The 23,796-nt window shown below is 38.5% G+C and overlaps 1 protein-coding gene across 1 annotated transcript in view; it reads right to left on the minus strand.

Annotated features, from left to right (window-relative positions):
* The window catches only part of LOC141403934 (protein ABHD18), a 244,693-nt gene that overhangs the window by 143,325 nt on the left and 77,572 nt on the right, over positions 1-23,796 (minus strand). Inside the window, exon 3 of the mRNA XM_073987043.1 lies at positions 4,754-4,866. Coding sequence (XP_073843144.1) covers positions 4,754-4,866 — 113 coding nt within the window. The remainder of the gene's footprint in view (positions 1-4,753; positions 4,867-23,796) is intronic.

Raw genomic sequence — 23,796 nt, forward strand, 5'->3', positions numbered from 1 at the left:
GTCACTTGGAAGGGCTTTGAGGGTATTGTCTTATGTTTTTCGATTTTACAATAATTGTCGCTAAAAGTCGTCGAACGTTTACTTCCACTACGTTAGATCCCTCCGAAATGAAAGCAGTTAAGCTTCGTCTAGCAATTCTTGCTCAAAAGGCGTATTTTGCTGAGGAGTATAAATGTTTATTAGACCAGTCTCCTTTGCCTTCGAAAAGTTCACTCCTCCCACTCAACCCTCGTCTGGACCATGACGGTGTCATGCGTCTTAATGGCCGTTTAGCAAAGTCCCCAACACTGTCATACACTGAACGCTATCCTATTGTATTGCCATATTCGTGTAGATTTGTTCGCCTGTTTGCAGAATTCGTACACGCCATTTCCATTCATGGTGGAAATCAGTTAATACTTCGTATACTTCGGATCGAATATTGGGTTCCTCGCCTAAAACATCTTGTTCGTTGTTTCATTAATAGTTGTAAGACGTGTATCCTTAAAAAAAGCGGTGATGTAATCAAATCATGGCTGCTCTTCCTCGGGAACGAACGGTAGTCACTCGCCCCTTTCACACTACAGGAATTGATTTCGCAGGGCCCTTTGATATAAAGACATTTACGGGTAGGGTGTGTCGAATTACCAAGGGTTATGTATGTGTCTTCGTCTGCTTTTCAACTAAAGCAGTTCACTTAGAAGCCACTTCTGACATATCTTCTGCGTCCTTTCTGGCAGCCTTCTACAGGTTTATTGGTCGTCGTGGTTGCCCTAAGACAGTGTTTTCAGATAATGGGACAAACTTCGTCGGTGCATCTCGTAAAATTAAAAGTAATTTTAAAAATTTCATTAAAGAGGGTCGTGAGACAGTTTGTTCTTCGTTAGGTTCTCAAGAGATTGCTTGGAAGTTTATCCCAGCGGGTGCTCCCCATATGGGAGGCCTGTGGGAAGCTGCAGTCAAAAGTTTTAAAAATCATTTTCGCCGACTTGCAACCTTTAAATACACATTTGAGGAGTTTTCAACTATTCTAGTTCGTATTGAGGCATGCTTGAATTCCCGACCCCTTTGTCCTATAAATGGTAATCAAACTGATGCAGTCGCACTTTCCCCGGGTCATTTCCTCATTGGTTTTCCTCTTCTTTCGCCACCTGAAGAAGCAATAGTGGATCCACCTCTTAGTTTGGTCAATAGATATCGCAAGTTAAAAGTTCTCACTCATCAATTTTGTATTCGTTGGAAAGAGGAATATTTAGTAGAATTCCACAAGCGATATAAATGGAAACATACTCAGCGCGATATCCAAATAAATGATTTAGTTATGCTCCGTCATGAGCAACTACCCCCTACTTCGGGGAAGCTAGGTCGCGTCGTTCACATCCATCCTGGAACTGATGGTCACGTTAGAGTTGTAGATCTTCGGATGGAACAAGGCATTGTTCGGCGACCAGTTACGAAGTTAGTTTTAATTGATCAGGAATAATTAAACACTTTTTTGTCGTATAAATCTTTCTAAATGGATTCGTCTTCGGACATCTTTCCATTTGTCACGTTGCCAGAAAATGAGGAAGAAATGATGTCTGATGGTGAGGTTGTGAAGGAGATACTGCTCTCTAAAATTGACGAAGCTGTAGCATCCTCAGACTAGGCTGCTCCAGTTCCGCCGGTTGCCGAGGACGCAGCTCTTCCTCGACCAACCACTTAATCCGCCCAACGGAAAATTGTCTCCGCCTCAACCACACAACAACGAATCCCATGTCGGCTATGTTCCTTACCTCATCAATTATACCAATGCGTAAGGTTTAAGAGGATGCAACATCACAAACGGTTGAGGTTTGTCATATCCAATGGCTATTGTCGTAATTGCCTCAAGCCCAACCATAAGTCGTCAGCATGTCCCGTCGATCAATTATGCCACATTTGTCGGGAGCCTCATCACAGCTTGCTACATTCCCGAACACGCGTGCCTAATAATTCGGCCAGCCGCAGCCAACGTGCGGGTTCGAATAACCGTTCCATTCCGCCCTCATCGGCAGTACGTCCCGTTGGTGCTCGCTATTGTGACATTATGATAGCCTCATGCCACAGCGCAGGTCGCGAGGTTATCATATGGTCGGACACCAGCGCTATCCATCCCGTCATCGATCGTTCATAGGGCTCCAATTGGCGGACCTGGAATTTTTTAAATCAAGAGCGGTGGCTATGGTCTTAGGACCCGAGATTTATATATAGATTATAATAACGTCGCGCGTTATGGCTCAACCTGGGTTGCCTACCGCCCAATATACATCTTTTGGTTGGGTGATTTCTGGAGCAGTACATCCATAAATTGTATAAAAGAAATATAAATTTTGTTTTTTCAAAATAGTCTGGCTTAATCCCATTGTTGTTGTTTTAATATTTTAAAACAACTATTTTATTAGTGGAAAAGATTTGGCATTGTTCGCCAAGGGGTAAGGCAGGGGATACTATATTTTCGATCCACGCCACTGGATCTCATCAGTTCCCTTGTTTCTTGTTTGTGGATATTCTCCACCGAAGTTATTTTTCAATAACTTCTTCAACAAGAAACTTTTTATACCCAAACATCAATCGTCAGCTCGAAGTATAAAGGTAAGCAAAGAAAAAAGTTCAATGAGAAGTTTTTCCTTGGCAACCTCATACAACTCCGACGAAAGTGTCTGCGAAAACAATTCAAACCTCTTCCACTTGTATGTGTCGTCGAATTTTGACGAATGCACACACCAAAATTTGGTTGGTCTGCTTTACAGCAAAAACAACACACGTTGTGCCAGTGTCTTCAATTTGAAGCATTGTGGCGTTTTTTTATTGGGATAGCGTTTGCAATTTTGTTTTTTCAAAATAGTCTGGCTTAATCCCATTGTTGTTGTTTTAATATTTTAAAACAACTATTTTATTAGTGGAAAAGATTTGGCATTGTTCGCCAAGGGGTAAGGCAGGGAATACTATAGTTTCGATCCACGCCACTGGATCTCATCAGTTCCCTTGTTTCTTGTTTGTGGATATTCTCCACCGAAGTTATTTTTCAATAACTTCTTCAACAAGAAACTTTTTATACCCAAACATCAATCGTCAGCTCGAAGTATAAAGGTAAGCAAAGAAAAAAGTTCAATGAGAAGTTTTTCCTTGGCAACCTCATACAACTCCGACGAAAGTGTCTGCGAAAACAATTCAAACCTCTTCCACTTGTATGTGTCGTCGAATTTTGACGAATGCACACACCAAAATTTGGTTGGTCTGCTTTACAGCAAAAACAACACGCGTCGTGCCAGTGTCTTCAATTTGAAGCATTGTGGCGTTTTTTGTGTGTTTTTGCTGTAAAGCAGACCAACCAAATTTTGGTGTGTGCATTCGTCAAAATTCGACGACACATACAAGTGGAAGAGGTTTGAATTGTTTTCGCAGACACTTTCGTCGGAGTTGTATGAGGTTGCCAAGGAAAAACTTCTCATTGAACTTTTTTCTTTGCTTACCTTTATACTTCGAGCTGACGATTGATGTTTGGGTATAAAAAGTTTCTTGTTGAAGAAGTTATTGAAAAATAACTTCGGTGGAGAATATCCACAAACAAGGAACAAGGGAACTGATGAGATCCAGTGGCGTGGATCGAAACTATAGTATTCCCTGCCTTACCCCTTGGCGAACAATGCCACATCTTTTCCACTAATAAAATAGTTGTTTTAAAATATTAAAACAACAACAATGGGATTAAGCCAGACTATTTTGAAAAAACAAAATTGCAAACGCTATCCCAATAAAAAAACGCCACAATGCTTCAGAAATATAAATTATTTAATTGAATTGAATAAAAACTGAATTACACCAAAAGTTGCTCAATTGAAACTGAATTATCGTACCTTTTTTTTGAAATCATCACTACCAACTCTAGTATAAGTTTGCTCGCGAATTAGTCTAACACTGTTGCCTCGCAGATAGCCCGTTAAGGTGGGCGGCAAATGTATAAGTTCGATACATTGGTTACGCCAATGTATATGTTCGATGCATTGTTTCCCCTTCGACAGCATTACAATTAACCGCATTAATTGGCCACTCTTTCGAGCTCAAATGGGCAAATCTTCTCTGCCTTTTTTTAGGAGTCACATTCGCCTGGTTGTGGGAGAGAATATTCCTTCTTTCCCACGCTCTCTCCTAAAAGTCATATTCGCTCAGTTCGGATGCAGTAGGGGCGCTTTCCAGTGGTGCCGTCGTCGTTGTTGATCACAACCTTGTAAGCGTTATTATGCTCATCTGCAACTTCACTTGTTCTTTTAATAACACACGTCATAAAGGTAAAGCCTCGTTTCCTTGAAACTCATTTACTTTACAACAAAGAATTGAAAATAAATCTACATAAAATTACATACACCAAATTGTCTTTATTTTTCTTTTCTTTTTGGTTTTCAAATACACTGGTATCACGCCAACAATACCAATTAAATGGAATAAAAGTTGTATTAGTCGTTAAAAGGCAAAATTTCATTCATTCGTGCAACAGCAAAAATTTTTTTTTTTTGAGATTTGTTCTTAGTATTTTTCATAAAAATATAATTTCAAAGTGGTATGTGCCGGACCTTTTTCAATACTTAAATGGAATAAACGTTAGTTTAGTCCTTATTAATAGGCAAAAGTTCATTCTTTCTCGCAACGCGAACTCATTTTTGAGAAAAAAGGTTAAAAAGTCGTAAATTAATGTACATATTGTGGAATTAAATTCTTGATATAGTATGAATAATAAAAAAGATTTATACGTTACACTTGATTATCAGGTTTCCTGCTGCCATAAAACGGATTCTCCAATATAATCGCGCCAATGTTAGCTTCCCTTAAAAGCGGTTTGGCAATAAGATTTCTCCGTCTCCAGAAGAACTGAAAAATATACATGTTTTTAAATTGCAACATTCATTTGCTAGACTTCTTAAAAGTCCATTTAGACTACGCTGGATTTAGCAATTATCTGGCTTTATTTGACATATGTTGTATGAAAATGACAACTTAAACCCACTGGATTTGCTAAATCCAGCATAGTCTAAATCAGGCATAATATTATAAGTCGAAATCTCTCGACGGAATTCGGTCATTATAAGCAATAGTTGTTGTAAGATTTTATGCAAAAATTGTTAAAAACTATTTTAGCGATAATTTATTCTAGCTTTATGCACTTTTGTATGTAAATGTGAGCAACAGTAAGCAAATTTCTGAATGTACTTTTTCTTATTGTTTCAAATAAAACTGCATTTTGAGATTTACCTTTTTATATAACAATAACATAACTAATTCCATATATATATTATTAAAAATTCTATTAAAAGCTAACCGTCTGGTTGTTTTTGGGATTTTATGACAACGCGGGCGTAAGTATGTATAAGCTAAAGTCACCAATTATTATTATTTTACACGCATGGATTTTAATTTACTTCTTACTTAAATTGTTCGTTGTGGAAAAGGTATTACGTTCAAAATATATAGATGTAATATTCGAACAAAAAACCGCGAGCAACCAGGGGTGAGTACGTTTTTCCGAATTGTTGTTCTTCAATAAATGTTTACATTGCAAATATTGACAATATCATATGAAGGCAAAGTAAACATGTGTGCCAACACCGACATTGTCAAAAAAGAGACATGTCATTTTACTGCATTTATGAACGCAAGCATAACTTTACCTTACGTACTTTTTTTAAAACTCGGATTTTTATTGAAAATAAATTTATTAAGTACCACATACCACAAATCCGCCATTTCTAAATGTTTTTATGTGTTTTGCTGTTTTTCTTCGCAAATGTCAGTTGGGATAACAGTACTAAATAAATGTCAATTGCCAGCGCAACTTTCTTATTTACTTAGCTGGCCCATTACAGAAAATTTGTTCCATAGACCGAACTAAGAAAATATCTCCAATTCTCTCTGTTTAGTGCTTGATTTTTTGGAATACCGCGCCTTGTCATCTCTTCATCCACTTGTTTGCGCCATCTATTTGACCTGTCAATTCTATACTGATGTCGTTGTATAGCTGATACAGCTCGTGGTTCATGCGACGTCGATATTGACCGTAAACGGAAAATGTGTCCGTAGATCTTTCGTAGAATTTTTCTCTCAAACACGCCAAGCACTGCCTTTTCTGCTTGCGCAAGTACCCAGGCTTTGTAAAGCGTTATTTTTCTTTGACGAGTTGTGGCTTTGTTTTTAAAGTGCTTACTTCAGACAAAGTAGCATCTGTTGGCCAATACAATTCTTCTTTTTATTTCACAACTGATGTCGTTTGTTGTGTTTACGTCGGTACCGAGGTATACGAAGTCTTTTACTACCTCAAAATTATAGGAACCAACTTCAACAGTTGGTCCGTGCTTAATGGATGCATGCTTCGGAACCATACATCAGCACGGGTAGTATCAGTGTTTTGTAAAGCGTTATTTTTGTTTGACGAATTGTGGCTTTGTTTTTAAAGTGCTTACTTAAGCCAAAGTAGCATCTGTTTTCCAATACAATTCTTCTTTTTATTTCACAACTGATGTCGTTTGTTGTGTTTTCGTCGGTGCCGAGGTATACGAAGTCTTTTACTACCTTAAAATTGTAGGAACTAACTTCAACAGTTGGTCCGACCTCAATGGATGCATTGCGCGTCGACACCATCAACTTGGTCTTCTCGCCGTTTACCGCCAGATCCACTTTAGCAGATTCACCTTCATAAAGGTATCGGTTGTTGTCGTTGTTGTTGTTGTAGCAACGCATATATGTTCGGGCATATGTTGGGTTGGGCTGCATCATCCGGATCTTAACTGAGCTAAAACCACTCGTGTTTACCTTGGCAGCTGGAGTTCTTCTGCTGCGATGGATGGGGGATGGTTTCCAAGTACGGCATTCACACTGTATCTTCGTACTGCTTGCGCAACCATGTTGGTGTGAATGCGATTCAAGCCTGCCTGGATAGGCTCGTTGATCTAGCGGTTCTCTTTTATACCTTTGGAACTCTCTCTCTAGATCATGAAGGTCTCTCCTGACGTGCCTGGGTGGGGGAAGCCTATCCATTAAATGCTCACTGCGGTAACACCCAAGCAGGTACTGCATCGACAACATCTTATTGTGCTGACGCACCGGTAAAACCTTCGCCTCCTCATGATGGTCCACTGGTGTCATGAGGAGGCACCCTGTTGCAGTCCTCAGGGCGGCATTCTGGCAGGTTTGAATCTTCTTCCACTGCGATGCGCTAACCTTTGCGGACCACGCTGGCGCCTAATAGCTTACCACAGACCGGCCTATTGCATTGTAGGTGGTCAACAAGGTTTCTTTATCAGCACCCCAAGTGCTGCCGGCCAGCGACTTGAGAACCTTGTTCCTACTTCTGATGTTATTGCAAATAGTTGTGGCATGCGCGGACGACTTGAACATGCTATCGAACGTAACACCCAGTATTTTAGGGTACTTAGTGGTCGGAATTAGTGCACCATCGACCAATATGTTCAGTGGGAGCCTCATCTCAGCCGTCCATGTGGTGAACAGCGTTGCTGTGGATTTAGCGGCAGATATTTTCATATTCCTCAGATGGAAAAACTGCACTAGGTCAGCTATGTAGACATTTAACCTATCACATATGTCATCGACGACAGGACCCGACGCCAAAATCGTACAATCATCCGCATACATCACGATCTCTATGCCGTCTGGAGGGTGTGGAATTTCAGAAAGGTAGAGGTTCCGGAGATATCACCTCTCCTTGGGGAACTCCCTGTTTCACTCTACGGGTTTGGACTTCTTGTTTCTGAATTCTACAAACGACTGACGTCCACACATATAGTTGATTACCCAACGTTTCAAACATGGCTGGAGATTAGTTTTCTCTATATCCTTGGCATGGTTGACGGTTTCGAAGGCCTTCGATAGGTCAAGAGCCACCATGACTGTTCGGTCACACGGCCTTTTCTGGTTCAGTCCACTACAGATATGTGTGGCTATGGCGTCTAATGCTGTTGTAGTAATATGCATTTTCCGAAATCCATGTTGATGTTGGCCAACTGGAAAACACCTTCTCATCGTGGGGAGGAGTAGCGCCTCTAGGATCTTTGCTACTGGCGACAGGAGTGAAATCGGCCTGTACGATTCACCTCTGCTGGCATCCTTGCCAGGCTTCAGTAGCGGGACCACCCTGCCAACTTTCCAGGCATCCGGTACAACATGGGTGGCTAACGATAGGTTGAGAACACTTGTTAAATACTCAACTCCAGGTTCATCCAGCTGTTTAAGCATTACCATCGATATTCGGTGCGGGCCCAACGCTTTGGATGATTTAGCGTTCCGGATGGCATCTGCAACATCGCTCATCGTAAATTGTGGTGGTACCTCCTTGGCTGGAAGAGCTCTTCTTATATGGCGTAGCACACTTCTCTTCGGCCTATCACTCTCGGGGTGCTCTATGAACTGCCGGTTGAAATAACACGCGCACCTCTTTGGGTCAGTTACTGTCACGCCGTTAAAAGTAACAGCCTTTCTGTCATCCTTCTTTTCCGGACTCGAGAGTGATTTAACCGTTACCCACAATTTACTTATTCCTGCACCAATGTTGCATTGCTTCAGATGGTCTAGCCACTTTTTCCGCTTGTTGACTTCAAGAGTAAGTTCTCTAACTCTTGGGTCTTCGGAGTTCGTACGACGAAGTTCATCACGTTCATTGGCTAGTCCCGTCGCCTCTGCTGGGAAATTTGGTCTTATTTCGGGTATTCGACCAGCAGGTATGTAGCGAGCGGCTGCTTTAGTGATGATGTCTCGGAAAGTTCTCTCAGCTACCCGAGGATCTGAGGGAGTGGGCAATTGTCTGAAGCGGTGATTGGTAAATTCTCTGAAGCCTTGCCAATCAGCTTTCCCATGGTTCAGGAAAGTACGGCGTTCAGAGGTTATGAAGTCGGGTGGTCTGTTTACGGAGACGATGATAGGGAGGTGGTCCGAACTAAGGGAAACGACGGATTGCCGTTGTAATCATCACAACGTAAGCTACAGGTGGCGGTGAGCTTTGTTTCCTGGATCGCGGCAACCATGATGTTTTTCAGACTCATAAAGTCCACAATTTTACTGACCTTATTGCGGAGACCGTTGCAATTGAATTGCAGGAATGATGCATTTCCGGGCCGTTGAACAACAACATGTGGTGTTAGATGCTGCATTTATTGTTGTTGTTGGGGAGACTGCGGGGGCGTCTCGTATTCAGACGACGACGTAGAAGACGCACTGGGTGATGTGCTGACGCAGCAAGCAGCAACATACCTGTCGCTGTAATCTCGGGTGCTACTAAGGCCAGAGCACCCACGAAAATGCTCCCATTCCATACATCCATTACATCTCACCATTGTTGACATGTGGTGGATGCGGATCTGGCAAACGGAACAGATCCATACTGGCCCGGGGTTCTTTTCTATCCCGGCACAGACCAGAAGAGCTCGGAGCAGGCATTCCGATAAATGGCCGCTCCCATGGTGAAAAAAATACACGAACACAAACACGTAATTGTTGAGGTGTCGAAGATTCCCCTGAGTCAATCCGGTGCATAGAATCGGCCGTCGCGGGATTGAAAGGTATCGGTTACTTCTTTTACTGATCGTCCCATGATGTCGATATCATCAGCATAAGCAAGTAACATGTGGCTATTGGTGTAGATTGTGCCACTTCTTTTGACGTTTGCCTCTCGTATAACCTTTTCTAGCAGGATGTCGAAAAGATCACACAAAAGGATGTCTCCTTGAATGAAACCTCTTTTAGTATAAAACTCTTCGGAGAGGTTATTTCCTATTTCAACTGAAGATATTGTGTCAGTTAGAGTCATTTTACTAAGCCGAATGAGCTTTGCGGCGATATCAAATTCAGACATGGCTGGAATACCTTTGAACGTAGCGGGCTGTCGTAGGCTGCCTTATAACCGACAAAAAGGTGGTAGGTGTCGATCTGCACCTCTTGGTGGAGGGTAAATATCTGGTCAATGTTGGACTTGCCAGGTATAAAGCCGCATTGGAATGGTCAAATTATTTCGTCGACCATGGGCTTTAGTCGTTCGCATAATATCCCTGACACTATCTTGTAGGCGATAAGGAGAAGACTTATGCCCCTATAGTTGGAGCATAAAATCGTATCTCCTTTCTTATGGACGGGACACAGGATGCTCAGGTTCCAATCGTCGGGTACGCGTTCTTCGTGCCAGATGGAGCTAACTAGCTGATGGATACACCTTATCAACGTGTCGCCTCCGGTTTTGAACAGCTCGGCTGGTAGGCCATCAACTCCTTCTGTCTTATTATTCTTCAGCCGGTTTATTGCTCATCTTGGCAGGGTGGTATACATTCAATACCATCTTCTGGGATTGTCAGCGCAACACTAATGATAATACTGCACAAATTTTGCAATTACTGCGCAATGTGATGCATCTTATTGCATTTATGAAGTCGTGACGATGTCTATAAAAAAGACATACTGAATTTATGCAGTCAAGTTGCATTTACGAAGTCAGCCACCCATTATTTGCTATGCGAGAATGAATTTGCTGGAGTTTGTGTTTAATTTCGCACAAGTTCGGCTGCAACTCTAGATTTTGTTGTAATATATGTTTGAAATGATGCATTGCTTTCAATTATCAACAAAATGTCACAGTGATTTTCATTTAAATTTACTCATAACTTATATTTTGAATTCGGATTTTCAAGTTTATTCTATAAGAAGTCATCTATGTAGTCTTCTATGAACATTTCTGCTGATAATCAATTATTTTTCAAGTTACATCATTCGAAGAGTGTATTACAGTCCAATATTCAAAGAAGATTTCGTTCGAACAATAGCCTGACCATTTCAGAACCTCTTACAAATGGGATCACATTTCGATGGAAAGGAGAGTTAGAGTTTGCCATTAGAAGCAATGGCAATGTTAAATTTTTCTCCAAAACTGTGAAATGTACCAATATTTAGCTGGAGAAAAAGTAGTAGACTACCAACTCTTCTACGATACTGGTATTTACAAGAGATGTCTAGGACTTACGGTTCCTAAGATATAGATCACGCAATATAGAAAATGCAAAAAAATACTTCAGCTGTGAGGGAGTTTACATGTCACTATTTTTTACACCTGTTTTGAAAATTGGAGGCTCTATTAAGAACGTACTGAAGTAGGCATTGGTTGAAAAGAGGATGGACAAATCCAACGTAAGTTGTTAGTGGAAGAATCACTTCGAAGCAAATGGTCGCCTGTTTCTTCGGTAAAACATGTCATATGGCGACTGTTCCGCTGGAGCAACGTAGAACGGCCAATTCTCAATGTGTTTGCTTATTTCTTCGAAGATATTCCAAAAACGAACAAGAGAACACGAATCATTGTGTACCATGACAATGCGAGCTATCACACATCGGACCAAACTAGCGTCTATTTGACCAGCCAAAACGTTGCATTGATGGGTCATCTGCGATACAGCCATTCCTGGGAACCCAATGACACCTTTTTATATCCCACATTAATATTTTCATCACCAAGAGATGATATTGAAGCATTCAAAACCCATGTTTTGGAAGATGCTCAATTGGAGTAGAAATTTGTTTCAGTGCATGCAAAAGTCTATAAAGAGAATACTTTGAAAAAAAAAATTTGTTATTCGTAGACGATTGTTAGAACTTCTTGTTTATTCCCAAATGACGGTAATAATTGTCGCTAAAGCAAGAAAATATCAAAAATTGTCATTTTAGAGTTTGAAGTGAAAGTGAATGGACGTGATCACAAAAAATTAATTCAATTAATAAGTGAAAAATATAAATCCTAAAAATATTAAAGTGTAAAGAATTAATTATTACAATGTCATCTCAAGCAATAAGAATAAAAAGTAAAAGAGAAGCAAAAAGATTAATTGATAGTTTATTTAAATCTTGTGAAAACTCCAATAGTAACAGAAAAAAAGCCCATCAACTAATACAAATGATAAGGAAACTGCTAGCGCTACTGATCTCCGTTCAAATAATGAGGAACAGTTAAGCGAAAATGCTTCGAAGTGGGAAGCAATCTGGACTTATATGAAAACCCTGATTTAATTGAAATTTTTTTCGAAGAGAATAGCGATTTGAACAGTTCGTATGTCAATAATAATATGGAAGTATTCAGTAGTTCAAGTTTAAATCAATTAAATTCAAGTCTAGCTTGGTGGAGTACGAGTATATCCCATGCAATTAGCAATTCAGCTGTAAATGATTTATTGGGTATTTTGTGTGATATTGGATTAAATATACCTACAGACGTTAGGACATTGAAGCAAACGCCCAAAGAAATGGTAGCTCGTCGTATGGATGATGGTACATATGTACAATATGGAATTAAGGATTCAATTACTGATTTCTTGAATCGAAATAATTTTGACAATGATACCATTTATCTCGATACAAATATTGATGGCCTTCCATTATGTAAACCTGTTTGGCCAATTTTATGCGGCATTGTAAATACATCAGAAGTGCTATTTGTAGGTGCATATAAAGGTTATGCAAAGCCAAAATATGCCAATAATTTTTAAGAGAATTTGTGGATGAGATAAAAGAAATAATTACAAGAACTTATTTGGTGAAAATAAGAACTTTTATTATGAATGCGCCGGCTAGGTCATTTATCATCGGAACGAAAGGGCACAGCGGATACTACTAGTGCATAAGATGCACACAGAAGGGCCAAATTTACAAAAATATAATCGTATTTCCTTTGGACGAAAGTTCTTCTAAAAGAACTAATAAAAGTTTTCGAAGTCGCGCTCAACCGGAGCACCATAATCAAAAATTTGCGACAGTCCTGGAAGAATTAGATATTGATATGATACAACAAATATCGCTAGATTATACGCATGTCATATGTCTTGCAATAACCCGAACGTTGTTAACTTCATGGGTGAAGAAGAAGGGCGAGCAATACTCACTTACATCATGGAAAATAGAAAGCCTTTCCGATTCCTTGGTGGGCCAAAAACACTGTATAGATCTTTGAAAGAGCTGGAACAATTTAAGGCAACAGAATTTAGGCAGTTTCCCTTTATTCTTAGAACTATTTTAGATTCTGAAAGATACAATCATTTTCTTCATTTATCGTTGGCAGTCAGAATTCTATTAGACCCTAAAGAATGATTGCGCTCAAAAATTGTTATATAATTTTGTGAAAAAAAGTTCCAGAGCTTTATGATTTGTCTTTTTTGGCACACAACTTTCATTGTTTATTACATATTCACGAAGACGCTTTCGTCTTCACGAATGTATGGAAGTTTGGAAGGTATAAACACATTCTAGTACGAGAATCACTTACAACTAATAAAGAAAAGCGTAAAAAAAGTAATTTTGTAACTGCCCAACTTTATAACAGACAGTTGGAGAAAAGTTTGATTGTTAACAACATTAAAGAAAATGTAAATAAAAAATTTTCTTATGGAAAGTAAGAAAATGGATCATTTGAAAGTTTTGAATCTAACTGCTTCTCTCTTACCATTAATGCACCGGACAATTTTTGCTTAATTGAAAAAGAAATTGTCAAAGTTATAAAAATTACTGAAAAAACAGCTTGCATTTTTTTGAAGGAGTCCGGCTTAAAAATCTGCGATCTTTTTTTGAACAGCCTTTTTTATCTGAAAACTTCCACATTTATTGGACCCCAGAAGTTACCGAAGGTGAAACCATTCTTTTACAACGCTATTGACAGGAAAGTAATTTGTTTACGGAGTGTGTTGAATCAATCTTATTTCTTTACACCTTACATTTATTAATTAAAAATTAAACATGGAGAATCAAAAAGGCATGATAGTACAAATACAACTATAAATTAATTTATCTACTTTATATATTGATATCGTTCAGAAAATACCCAAACCAACAGTCCCATTCTACAATACCAAGAACTACACAATATTAATAAAGGTAATTATTTTTATTTTTATCGTTATTATTATTTCATTAATATCTTTATGTATTTTAACAGATATGTTTAGCTATGTCAACACTGTTAATTCGGATACTTTACACTCTGTACTACAATATTTTCAAGCTAATTTAACAAAAAGCCCACAACGCTTCATTAACACAATTACTGGCCGACAATATGGAAGCCCAAAAAGCACTTCTGACTACGTTAACACAAGAAGTCATAACACTTCGTCATGAAATCCGGCAATTAAAATCAGTTTCTACAATGGTAGCAGATGAAACTTATAATATATCGCAGAAACTGTCGATTAAAACCGTAACAGAATTGACAACCTTTGCTGACGAGTTAAAATTAAACAACGACATGGTGTCAGAATTGGTAAGTAATAATGTTCAAATAATCTTTTGGCTTAACACTAATTTAGTCAACTTTTATAATTTCTATATTGCAGAAACGAATTCTCCTTAGGGTTGGGGGAGATGACTGCTCGATGTTCATTAGATCAATTGCAAAGACAATGTTTACTGACGAAGTGGCTATGGAGTTCACTTGGCGAGGTACGAAGACCAAACCAACTTTCCGACATTTTTTCTTTATATCCATAATTAAAGGTATGTGTCTAAATTCTTTAGAAAAAAATTAATAACATATTTTTTATTTTTTTCAGATGTTGTATACCAACAATTTCCTACTGTTACCGACGCCAAAATTTATTTTGTTCTTCAACAACATGTTGTACACTCAAAAGACCGTGTTCTAAAGCGACAAAAGGCATTACAAACCCGTACCGTAAACATACTGAACACCTGAACTTCCTTTTTAGTTAAACAATGTTTTCGATTAAATATAAAAATCCAATTTAGAACTACTTTCAATTAAATGATTTAGAATTCTACACACGTGAAGTACAAATATTTTTATTTTATTATCTATGTACAAAGTATAAATTCCAAATAATCCTTTTTGAATTATTCAACATACTGAACACTTGAATTGGTAAGTAATAATGTTCAAATAATCTTTTGGCTTAACACTAATTTAGTCAACTTTTATAATTTCTATATTGCAGAAACGAATTCTCCTTAGGGTTGGGGGAGATGACTGCTCGATGTTCATTAGATCAATTGCAAAGACAATGTTTACTGACGAAGTGGCTATGGAGTTCACTTGGCGAGGTACGAAGACCAAACCAACTTTCCGACATTTTTTCTTTATATCCATAATTAAAGGTATGTGTCTAAATTCTTTAGAAAAAAATTAATAACATATTTTTTATTTTTTTCAGATGTTGTATACCAACAATTTCCTACTGTTACCGACGCCAGAATTTATTTTGTTCTTCAACAACATGTTGTACACTCAAAAGACCGTGTACTAAAGCGACAAAAGGCATTACAAACCCGTACCGTAAACATACTGAACACCTGAACTTCCTTTTTAGTTAAACAATGTTTTCGATTAAATATAAAAATCCAATTTAGAACTACTTTCAATTAAATGATTTAGAATTCTACACACGTGAAGTACAAATATTTTTATTTTATTATCTATGTACAAAGTATAAATTCCAAATAATCCTTTTTGAATTATTCAACATACTGAACACTTGATCTTCCTTTTTAGTTAAACAATGTTTTCGATTAAATATAAATATGCAATTTAGAACTACTTTCAATTAAATGACTTAGAATTCTACACACGTGAAGTACAAATATTTTTATTTTATTATCTATGTACAAATTCCAAATAATCCTTTTTGAATTACTCAACATACTGAACACCTGAAGTTCCTTTTCAGTTAAAAGTATGTCTTTAATGCAACCGCATTAAACGAATTTACAGAAACATGCAATTTATTAAACTACTTTATGAAATTAAACAAAATGTATTAATATTGAATTCATATTTTATTTACTTTCATTCCTTTTATTGTAACCCTTTACATTGACAAATAATTCAAATTCTTTTGATCTTCCTTTTGGCTTACTCTGCAATGTAAAAGTGAACACACCAAAAGCAATGCCCATCGTCATTTAGAATCCACATGTAACGGAGAGGTTGTGTTGTTGTTGTTCCTTCTCTGCTCTTATACTTTGCACTTTTCTCTGATCTAATGCTTTTGCACTGCTAAACCAAGGCAGCGGTGAGTGATGGACAACAACAACAACACAACATCTCCGACTTCATATGTGTACATATGTACATAATAAAAAGAGTTATTTTTTTTTCTTTTTTCTATTTCTCGTCGAGTTAGTTGATTTTGGATGTCGAGAAAATAAGATCGATTTTTTAGCAACGATTGAAAAAGTTAATCTTTCTAACAAAGCCAAAAGTGAAAATTAACAAATGAAAAAAGTTCTTACAGAACTAAATAAACATTGAATTACCCTTTGAAGTGAAATCAAATATAGTTTATAAACAATTCAAAAACATTGTACTTGAATTATAAAATAAAACCAAACAAACCAATCAAACAAATTATCTTTGAACTTTTAAAGAACAACTAAAAGGTAAAAACTAAAAGTGGTTAAAATATTAGTTAATTAAAAGTGGTTAAAAATAATATCAACCCAACCCTAAACATTTTGGTCCTTCGAGCCGGATCGTGTTAAAATAAATGCAATAATTCGAACTAAACAAAAGAACAAGTGTTGTGGAAAAAAATAACTAGAGCACAGTGACTTAATGAACAAAATCGGCTAAACATAAAATATTTTGACCTTTGTTAAAGTGATTCCATTTAAGGAAATTTTCATTTCTTTAAAAAACAAAAAATAATACCGCTCACCTAACGGAAAGGCTATTCCGCGCTCAACTTTTTTGTGATATTTTGTTTCTAAAAGACCTCATCCGCAAAAAAAAAAAAACCCCATCGACATCAGGAATAACATCATCAACGAAGCAGTAAGTACACACATAAATTTACCACGTATCATATCATAAAAGAGAGAGTTAAGCAACATAGACATACATTTGATTTTGTGATTCTCAATTGAAGAGTTGCCATCCTTACAAATTTCTGGAATTTTACGACTTTTTTATTGGACATATTGATACTTGCATTTACTCAGAAAAGCATCAATTTATTGGTTGTTCAAAATATTCTACCGCTCGCCATCTGACCAGGAGATAATCGACATTTTGGGGATTTTCTATTTTATTTCGAAATTGGCTGGAAATTTTAAATTTGAGCCTGAAATAATCGAATATTTCTCAATTTGAACTATAGCAAAAGCTGTCTTCGGAACACTTAAAGTTCAACAAATTATTGTGGCGAATTTTTTGAAGTATTGGTAATTTTTTTGGGGATTTTATACGCTCCTGATTTTGGACAATTTTGGTTCTTTCGATTTTGGTCAACATTTTTGTTCGAGTTTGCTGTTTTAATCAAATATAATTGACATTTTGAACATTTTTTGGTCGTGTTTTCCGATTTTGGGTCAACATTTGTGCTCGAATTTACTGCTTTAACGAAATATTATTGACATCTTGGACAATTTTTTTGGTTGTGCTTTCCGATTCTGACCAACATTTTTGCTCGAATTCGCTGTTTAAATCAAATATAATTGAAATTTTTGGATATTTTCTGATCGTGTTTTCTGAGTTTGGTCAACATTTTTGCTCCTATTTGCTGTTCTAATCAGATATTCTCGACTCAGCTACGCAGATGTTATGAAGAGTGCCGAGATCATGTACCCACGGAAGGAGAAACTCCTGTTGACCTCAAGAAACTTAGATCTACCTACAGAACGGCCATCACTGTATACAAAGATACATTAGGATCAATAAACGCAGAAATAGACGTGCTTAATAACAAGACTTCGGAACAGAAGGACAAAACGGTATTAGAAAGTCCGGTACATTATTCAATTAAGCTTCCTCCATGCGACACTGACATTTTCTACGGTAACTACAAAACTTGGCCGACGTTTCGAGACCTTTTTTCTGCCATCTATATCGACGGTACCAGGATTAGTAAGGTTGAGAAGCTATACCATTTAAAGCAAAAGACTGGAGGAGAAGCTCGGGAGATTATTGCGCACATTCCTCTTACGAACGACGGCTTTGACCTTGCCTGGAAAGCGTTGACCGATAGGTATGAAAACACTCGCATGCAAGTGAACGAGCAATTAAAAACATTGTTCAACCTACCGTCAGTAACCATAGACTCAAGTGCTTCACTGAAGTCACTGCAACGCTCAGTCACAGGTTGCCTTGAGACTTTAAAAATCTTAAAAATTGATATTGCTACTTGGGACCCAATTCTCATTTATTTATGCTCTCAAAAAATGCCTAGAACTTATTTACAAGACTTTGAGAACACGTTAAGCTCCAGCTCGGACATACCAACCTGGACCGACTTTAATAACTTCCTAACACAAAGATTCAAAACCTTAGAATCAGTAGGAAATATACAATCATCTACATCAAAGCCCTCTCAATTCTCTAAAGAAAATTCAAAACCTCAAAAAGACAAGAGACTTAATACATTTCAAACAAATATTACTCCAAAACCAAAGATTAATACGACTTCAGCTTCAAATAGGCCTCAAAGAACAGCAGAAATTAAATGCCAATATTGCACAGAATCTCACATACTGAGAAATTGCCCTAAATTCTTGGCAAAAAACATAAATGATCGTATTCACGTTGTGAAAACAACAAAATCTTGTTACAATTGCCTCTTAACGGACCATGGAGTTAACGAGTGCAAAAGTAAATACAATTGCAGACACTGCAACCTTAGACATCATACGCTGTTACACAAAGGTGGCACCCCGCAACCTGCACTTGAATCTCAGCATGATGTACCCAGCACAAGTGCTCAAGCGCTTACTACAACCATACAGTCCACACCTAGTACTGAACCCAACCATCTCACATCACTAGCTCTTCTTGATGAGAATAGACTTCATTCAAAATCGGAAGAGACCTTGCTCTTCACAGCTCTGGTGGAAGTTGAATCGAATTGTCACAGGTTTGAAGCCCGAGCAATCATCGATTCCGGCTCTCAATCGACTTTTATCTCAGAAAAGCTGAAAAATCGACTTCGACTTCCAACCAAACGGAACTTAGTGCATGTTTCTGGACTTAACCCAGCAATGATGGAAACATCAACACAAGCTTGTGTTTTCACACTTCGCTCGCGGTTAAACTCTGACTTTAAACTTGACGTATGGGCGCCTGTTTTGAAAACTTTGACTTTCAATTTACCACCAAGGAATATGGACATAAGCAATTACAATGATCTAGACTTTCCACTTGCGGATCCACATTTTAACAAAAGCAGGCCAATTGACATCCTCATTGGTTTGGACATATGTTCAAGCATTTTCGATTTAGAGGTTCCGATGCGCTCACATGGTTCACTTTTAACACAAAAAACCGTGTTTGGGTGGATTGTTGGTGGGCCAGTAGAGCAATCGACCCAGTCACCTAGAAACGTTTCATTATTTAATGCGGTGGCATTAGATAATCTCCTCACACAATTTTGGGAGGTGGAGGAGACGCCAAGTGAGACTTTGCGATCCAAAGAGGATATATTCTGCGAAGATTTGTACAAAGCAACGACTTCTAGAACCACCTCAGGGAGATACATGGTAAACCTTCCTTTCAAGAACGATGAGGAAATTGGGAATTCGCGGAACATCGCAATGGCCCAGTTTCTTCGCATGGAGAAGATTCTTAGTGGAAAACCTGACGTCGAGGACTTATATAACAAAACCATCATGGAGTACTTGGACTTAGGGCATATGAAGAGAATCTCAAAGGAAGACATAAACAATAGACCTAGTTATTACCTTCCACACCACGCGGTAATAAAGCCGGACCGCGTAACTACCAAACTCAGAGTGGTGTTTAACGCATCATCCCCCTCTGATAATAGAAAAAGTCTAAATGATATCTTATATCCTGGACCTATTCTTCAGCAGGACCTCATTCTTCAGACGTTAAAATGGAGATTTTACAAGTATGTGTACAATGCGGACATCACGAAGATGTACCGACAGATCTTAGTGAATCCTAAACAAACTAAATACCAACAAATCCTGTTTCGTACATCACCTGAAGGGCCAATTGAGGACTTTGAGCTGCTTACTGTGACTTTTGGAGTCAATTGTGCCCCATTTTTGGCAATTAGGACACTGCTTCAGCTTGCCGAAGACAGAGATCACATCCTTTAGCATCAGACATTTTACGTAACAATATGTACGTAGATGATGTCCTAGCAGGAGGACATACAATTGAGGAAGCAATAACATCTAAAAATGAACTTTATACTGTATTATCTTCTGCTGGGTTTGATCTCAGAAAATGGTCATCGAATAATCCAAGAATTATTAAAGACCTACCGTCAGAAAAACTTCTGTCAGATGATTGTTTACATCTTTCTGAAAACTTGTCTACAAAGACTTTGGGCATTAAGTGGAACGTTAGCAGCGACTCATTCACATTTCCTCAACCTGACATCACTATTAAATCCAATTACACAAAAAGAGAAGTCCTCTCTATAATAGCACGATTTTTTGATCCCTGCGGTTGGTTAGCGCCAATCATTATCGTTGCTAAACTCATCATGCAGCAGATTTGGCTCGATAAAGTAGGATGGGATGATGGACTTCAACCATTGACATTAGTCGCTTGGGAAAACTTTATAAAAGGCTGCCCAGACATCCAGCATCAAAAGATTCCTCGTTGGATACAATATACACCAACATGTAAGATCGACATTCACGGATTCTGTGATTCTTCTGAAAAGGCATACGCTGCGACTTTATTCATTCGTCTTGAGGACAATAACGACATCTATACACATCTTCTGGCTGCAAAAACTCGTGTAGCCCCTGTTAAGAAAATCTCTTTACCTAGATTGGAACTTTGCGGGGCTGTACTACTAGCAAAATTGACATCATCCCTAGTACCAAATCTGAATATAGGGCAACATGACATATACTTTTGGACAGACTCAACAATAGTGTTGGCCTGGCTTCGAAAACCACCATGTACCTGGAACACATTCGTAGGAAACCGAGTGTCTGACATCTCGGAAAAAGTTGGAATAACAAACTGGAATCATGTTGATTCACATGACAATCCAGCTGACATCGCAACAAGGGGATGCTCAGCCAATGACCTTCAAAATTACGATTTATGGTGGTACGGACCTCCATGTCTTCAAAAACAAAAAAATTTTGGCCACAACTCCAACAAATTGTAAACACTTCACTCGAACAAAAACCTGTTAAAACCCTTCTAACACCTTCTATTTCCGATCTCCAAGAAACTGATCCTTTAAACCGGTTTTCGACCTTATCACGAGCATACCGTGTTTATGCGTATGTTGCTCGATTTCTGCGAAGATGCCGAGATACTAGATGTGAAACTCAAGTCTCATCCGAAAACCTCCTAGCTGAAGAAATTCAATTTGCCAAAAACAAAGTAATTCTTCTCACCCAATGCCATTATTTTGCTGAAGACTATAAATTATTGGCACAAAAACAACCCTTAAATCGTAGCAGTTCGCTTTTGACTTTAAATCCATTTATCGACACTAAAGGGATCATGCGGGCAAACGGAAGACTTACAAACTGTCCCATGTTGACATACAACGAACGACATCCAATCTTGTTGCCACATCAGGCAAAGCTGTCACGTCTACTTGTCGAACATACACATAAATATACACTGCATGGAGGGAACCAACTAATGGTCCGCATCCTGCGGTCAGAATTTTGGATCTTTAGACTAAAGCCACTTATAAAAATGGTCATAAATCGTTGTAAAGCCTGCATTCTATACAAAAAACATACACAAACTCAGATCATGGCGTCATTGCCGCCAGAACGTACGCAATTTACCAGACCTTTTTTGAATACCGGCGTTGACTTTGCTGGACCTTTTCACATTAGAAGTTTCACAGGACGAGCATGTTTAGTCACAAAAGGTTACGTGTGCATATTTGTATGCTTCTCGACTAAAGCAGTACATCTAGAAGTAACTAGTGACCTTTCAACTCAAGCCTTTCTTGCTGCATTTACGAGATTTATTGGCAGACGAGGATGCCCAATAAAAATATTTTCCGATAATGGGACAAATTTTACAGGGGCAGCAGAGATGCTTAGAAAGGATAGGATAGACTTTTTCGGACAAATAAAAAATGACCTAGTAAATAAATATGCTCATCAGGACCTGGAATGGGAGTTCATACCACCTGGCGCACCACACATGGGAGGATTGTGGGAAGCTGGTGTAAAATCTTTCAAAATGCACCTAAAAAAGATAGTCCCTAACATGACATTTACTTTTGAAGAATTCTGCACTATACTGGCTCGCATAGAATCTTGTTTAAATTCTAGACCTCTCTGCCCTGCAAGTGATGATCCAAATGATCTTTCACCACTCACTCCAGGACATTTCCTAATTGGTGCTCCATTGTTGGCTCCACCCGAACCAGACATTTCTGAAGAAAACATTTCAATAGGCAATCGCTGGAAACGTCTAAAAATCATATCTCAGTCATTATGTCTCAAATGGAAAAGGCAACAACGAAATGTCCAATTAAATGACCTTGTCATCATACAGGATGATCGCATAACACCGAATGAATGGAAGCTAGGACGAATTGTTAATTTACACCCTGGACCAGATCAAAATATTAGAGTCGTGGATCTCCAGACATCTACTGGTGTTATCAAACGTCCAATCACAAAATTAATCCCGCTACTCTCTAACTGACTTATAATCACTTCATTTTGTCACCAACTCTGCCATATCAAATCTCACTCTTTTTTATTTCTTACAGACATGTCGACCTCAAGACCTCGCCACTGGACATACTCGTGTGGATTGTGCAGAGAAGATCACCCTCTCAAGTCATGCTCACGATTTTTAGACTTGGATCCTAAGGCACGGTTCGATGTTGTGTGCGATTATTCACACTGCATTATGTGTCTTGCAGCCTCACACACGAAAGCAAATTGCCCCACCGACCATCGCTGCCACGTATGTTACAAAGACCATAATGTGCTTTTACACTTTTCGCCACAACTCCGAGCTGACTACCGGCATCCACCAAAATCGAAGAGCCAACAACGTAATGACCGCCCAAAGTCGCCTACACATCCTCAGCTGGAAGCAAAACGACCACAACCACGAGTGTCAAGACAGATAGGTCGGAATCCAGATTCACAAAAAAGAATTGTGCGAAGTGCTTCTGAATTCCGAATGAAACCAAGGCCTAGAGGCCCTTTTACCTGGAACACTGTTTTCGTACCAACTGCCCATATCCGGATTGTCATTCCGAACGAAATTGATATGTGGCATGTCTGTCGAATTGGAATTAATACGTTTTCACCTGTCTCCAAAATATCAGCTGACCTCCAAGATCGCTTTCGCCTTAAGACCATCATTCATATGGATACTCGCTTTGCCGTTTTTCTGGCTAAAGGTCGCATATCCAGATTTACGTGGAGTCGTGAAATAAGGGCCGTCATCACCAATGACCTTCCACGTCGTCCATATACTGCCGCAATTCTTGAGGATCCAACCACCGGTTTTACACCGAACTCTTTGGCTGATCCGGATCCTCAGAGCAACTTGGCCTTTGACATTGAACTAGGAGCCGATGAATTCTATCACCTGTATAGAAACGGGTCAATTTCAACGGACGTCGATGGAGTCATTGCCCAACAGACAGCTATCGGGTACATCTTTACTGGCCCTACTAAACAACTCTGGTAAAGTCATCACCAAGGGGGCGGCATGTTTAATGCAACCGCATTAAACGAATTTACAGAAACATGCAATTTATTAAACTACTTTATGAAATTAAACAAAATGTATTAATATTGAATTCATATTTTATTTACTTTCATTCCTTTTATTGTAAC

This window comes from Musca autumnalis, unplaced genomic scaffold (assembly GCF_047663935.1).
Source record: "Musca autumnalis isolate F117 unplaced genomic scaffold, ASM4766393v1 scaffold_4, whole genome shotgun sequence".
Lineage (NCBI taxonomy): Eukaryota > Metazoa > Arthropoda > Insecta > Diptera > Muscidae > Musca > Musca autumnalis.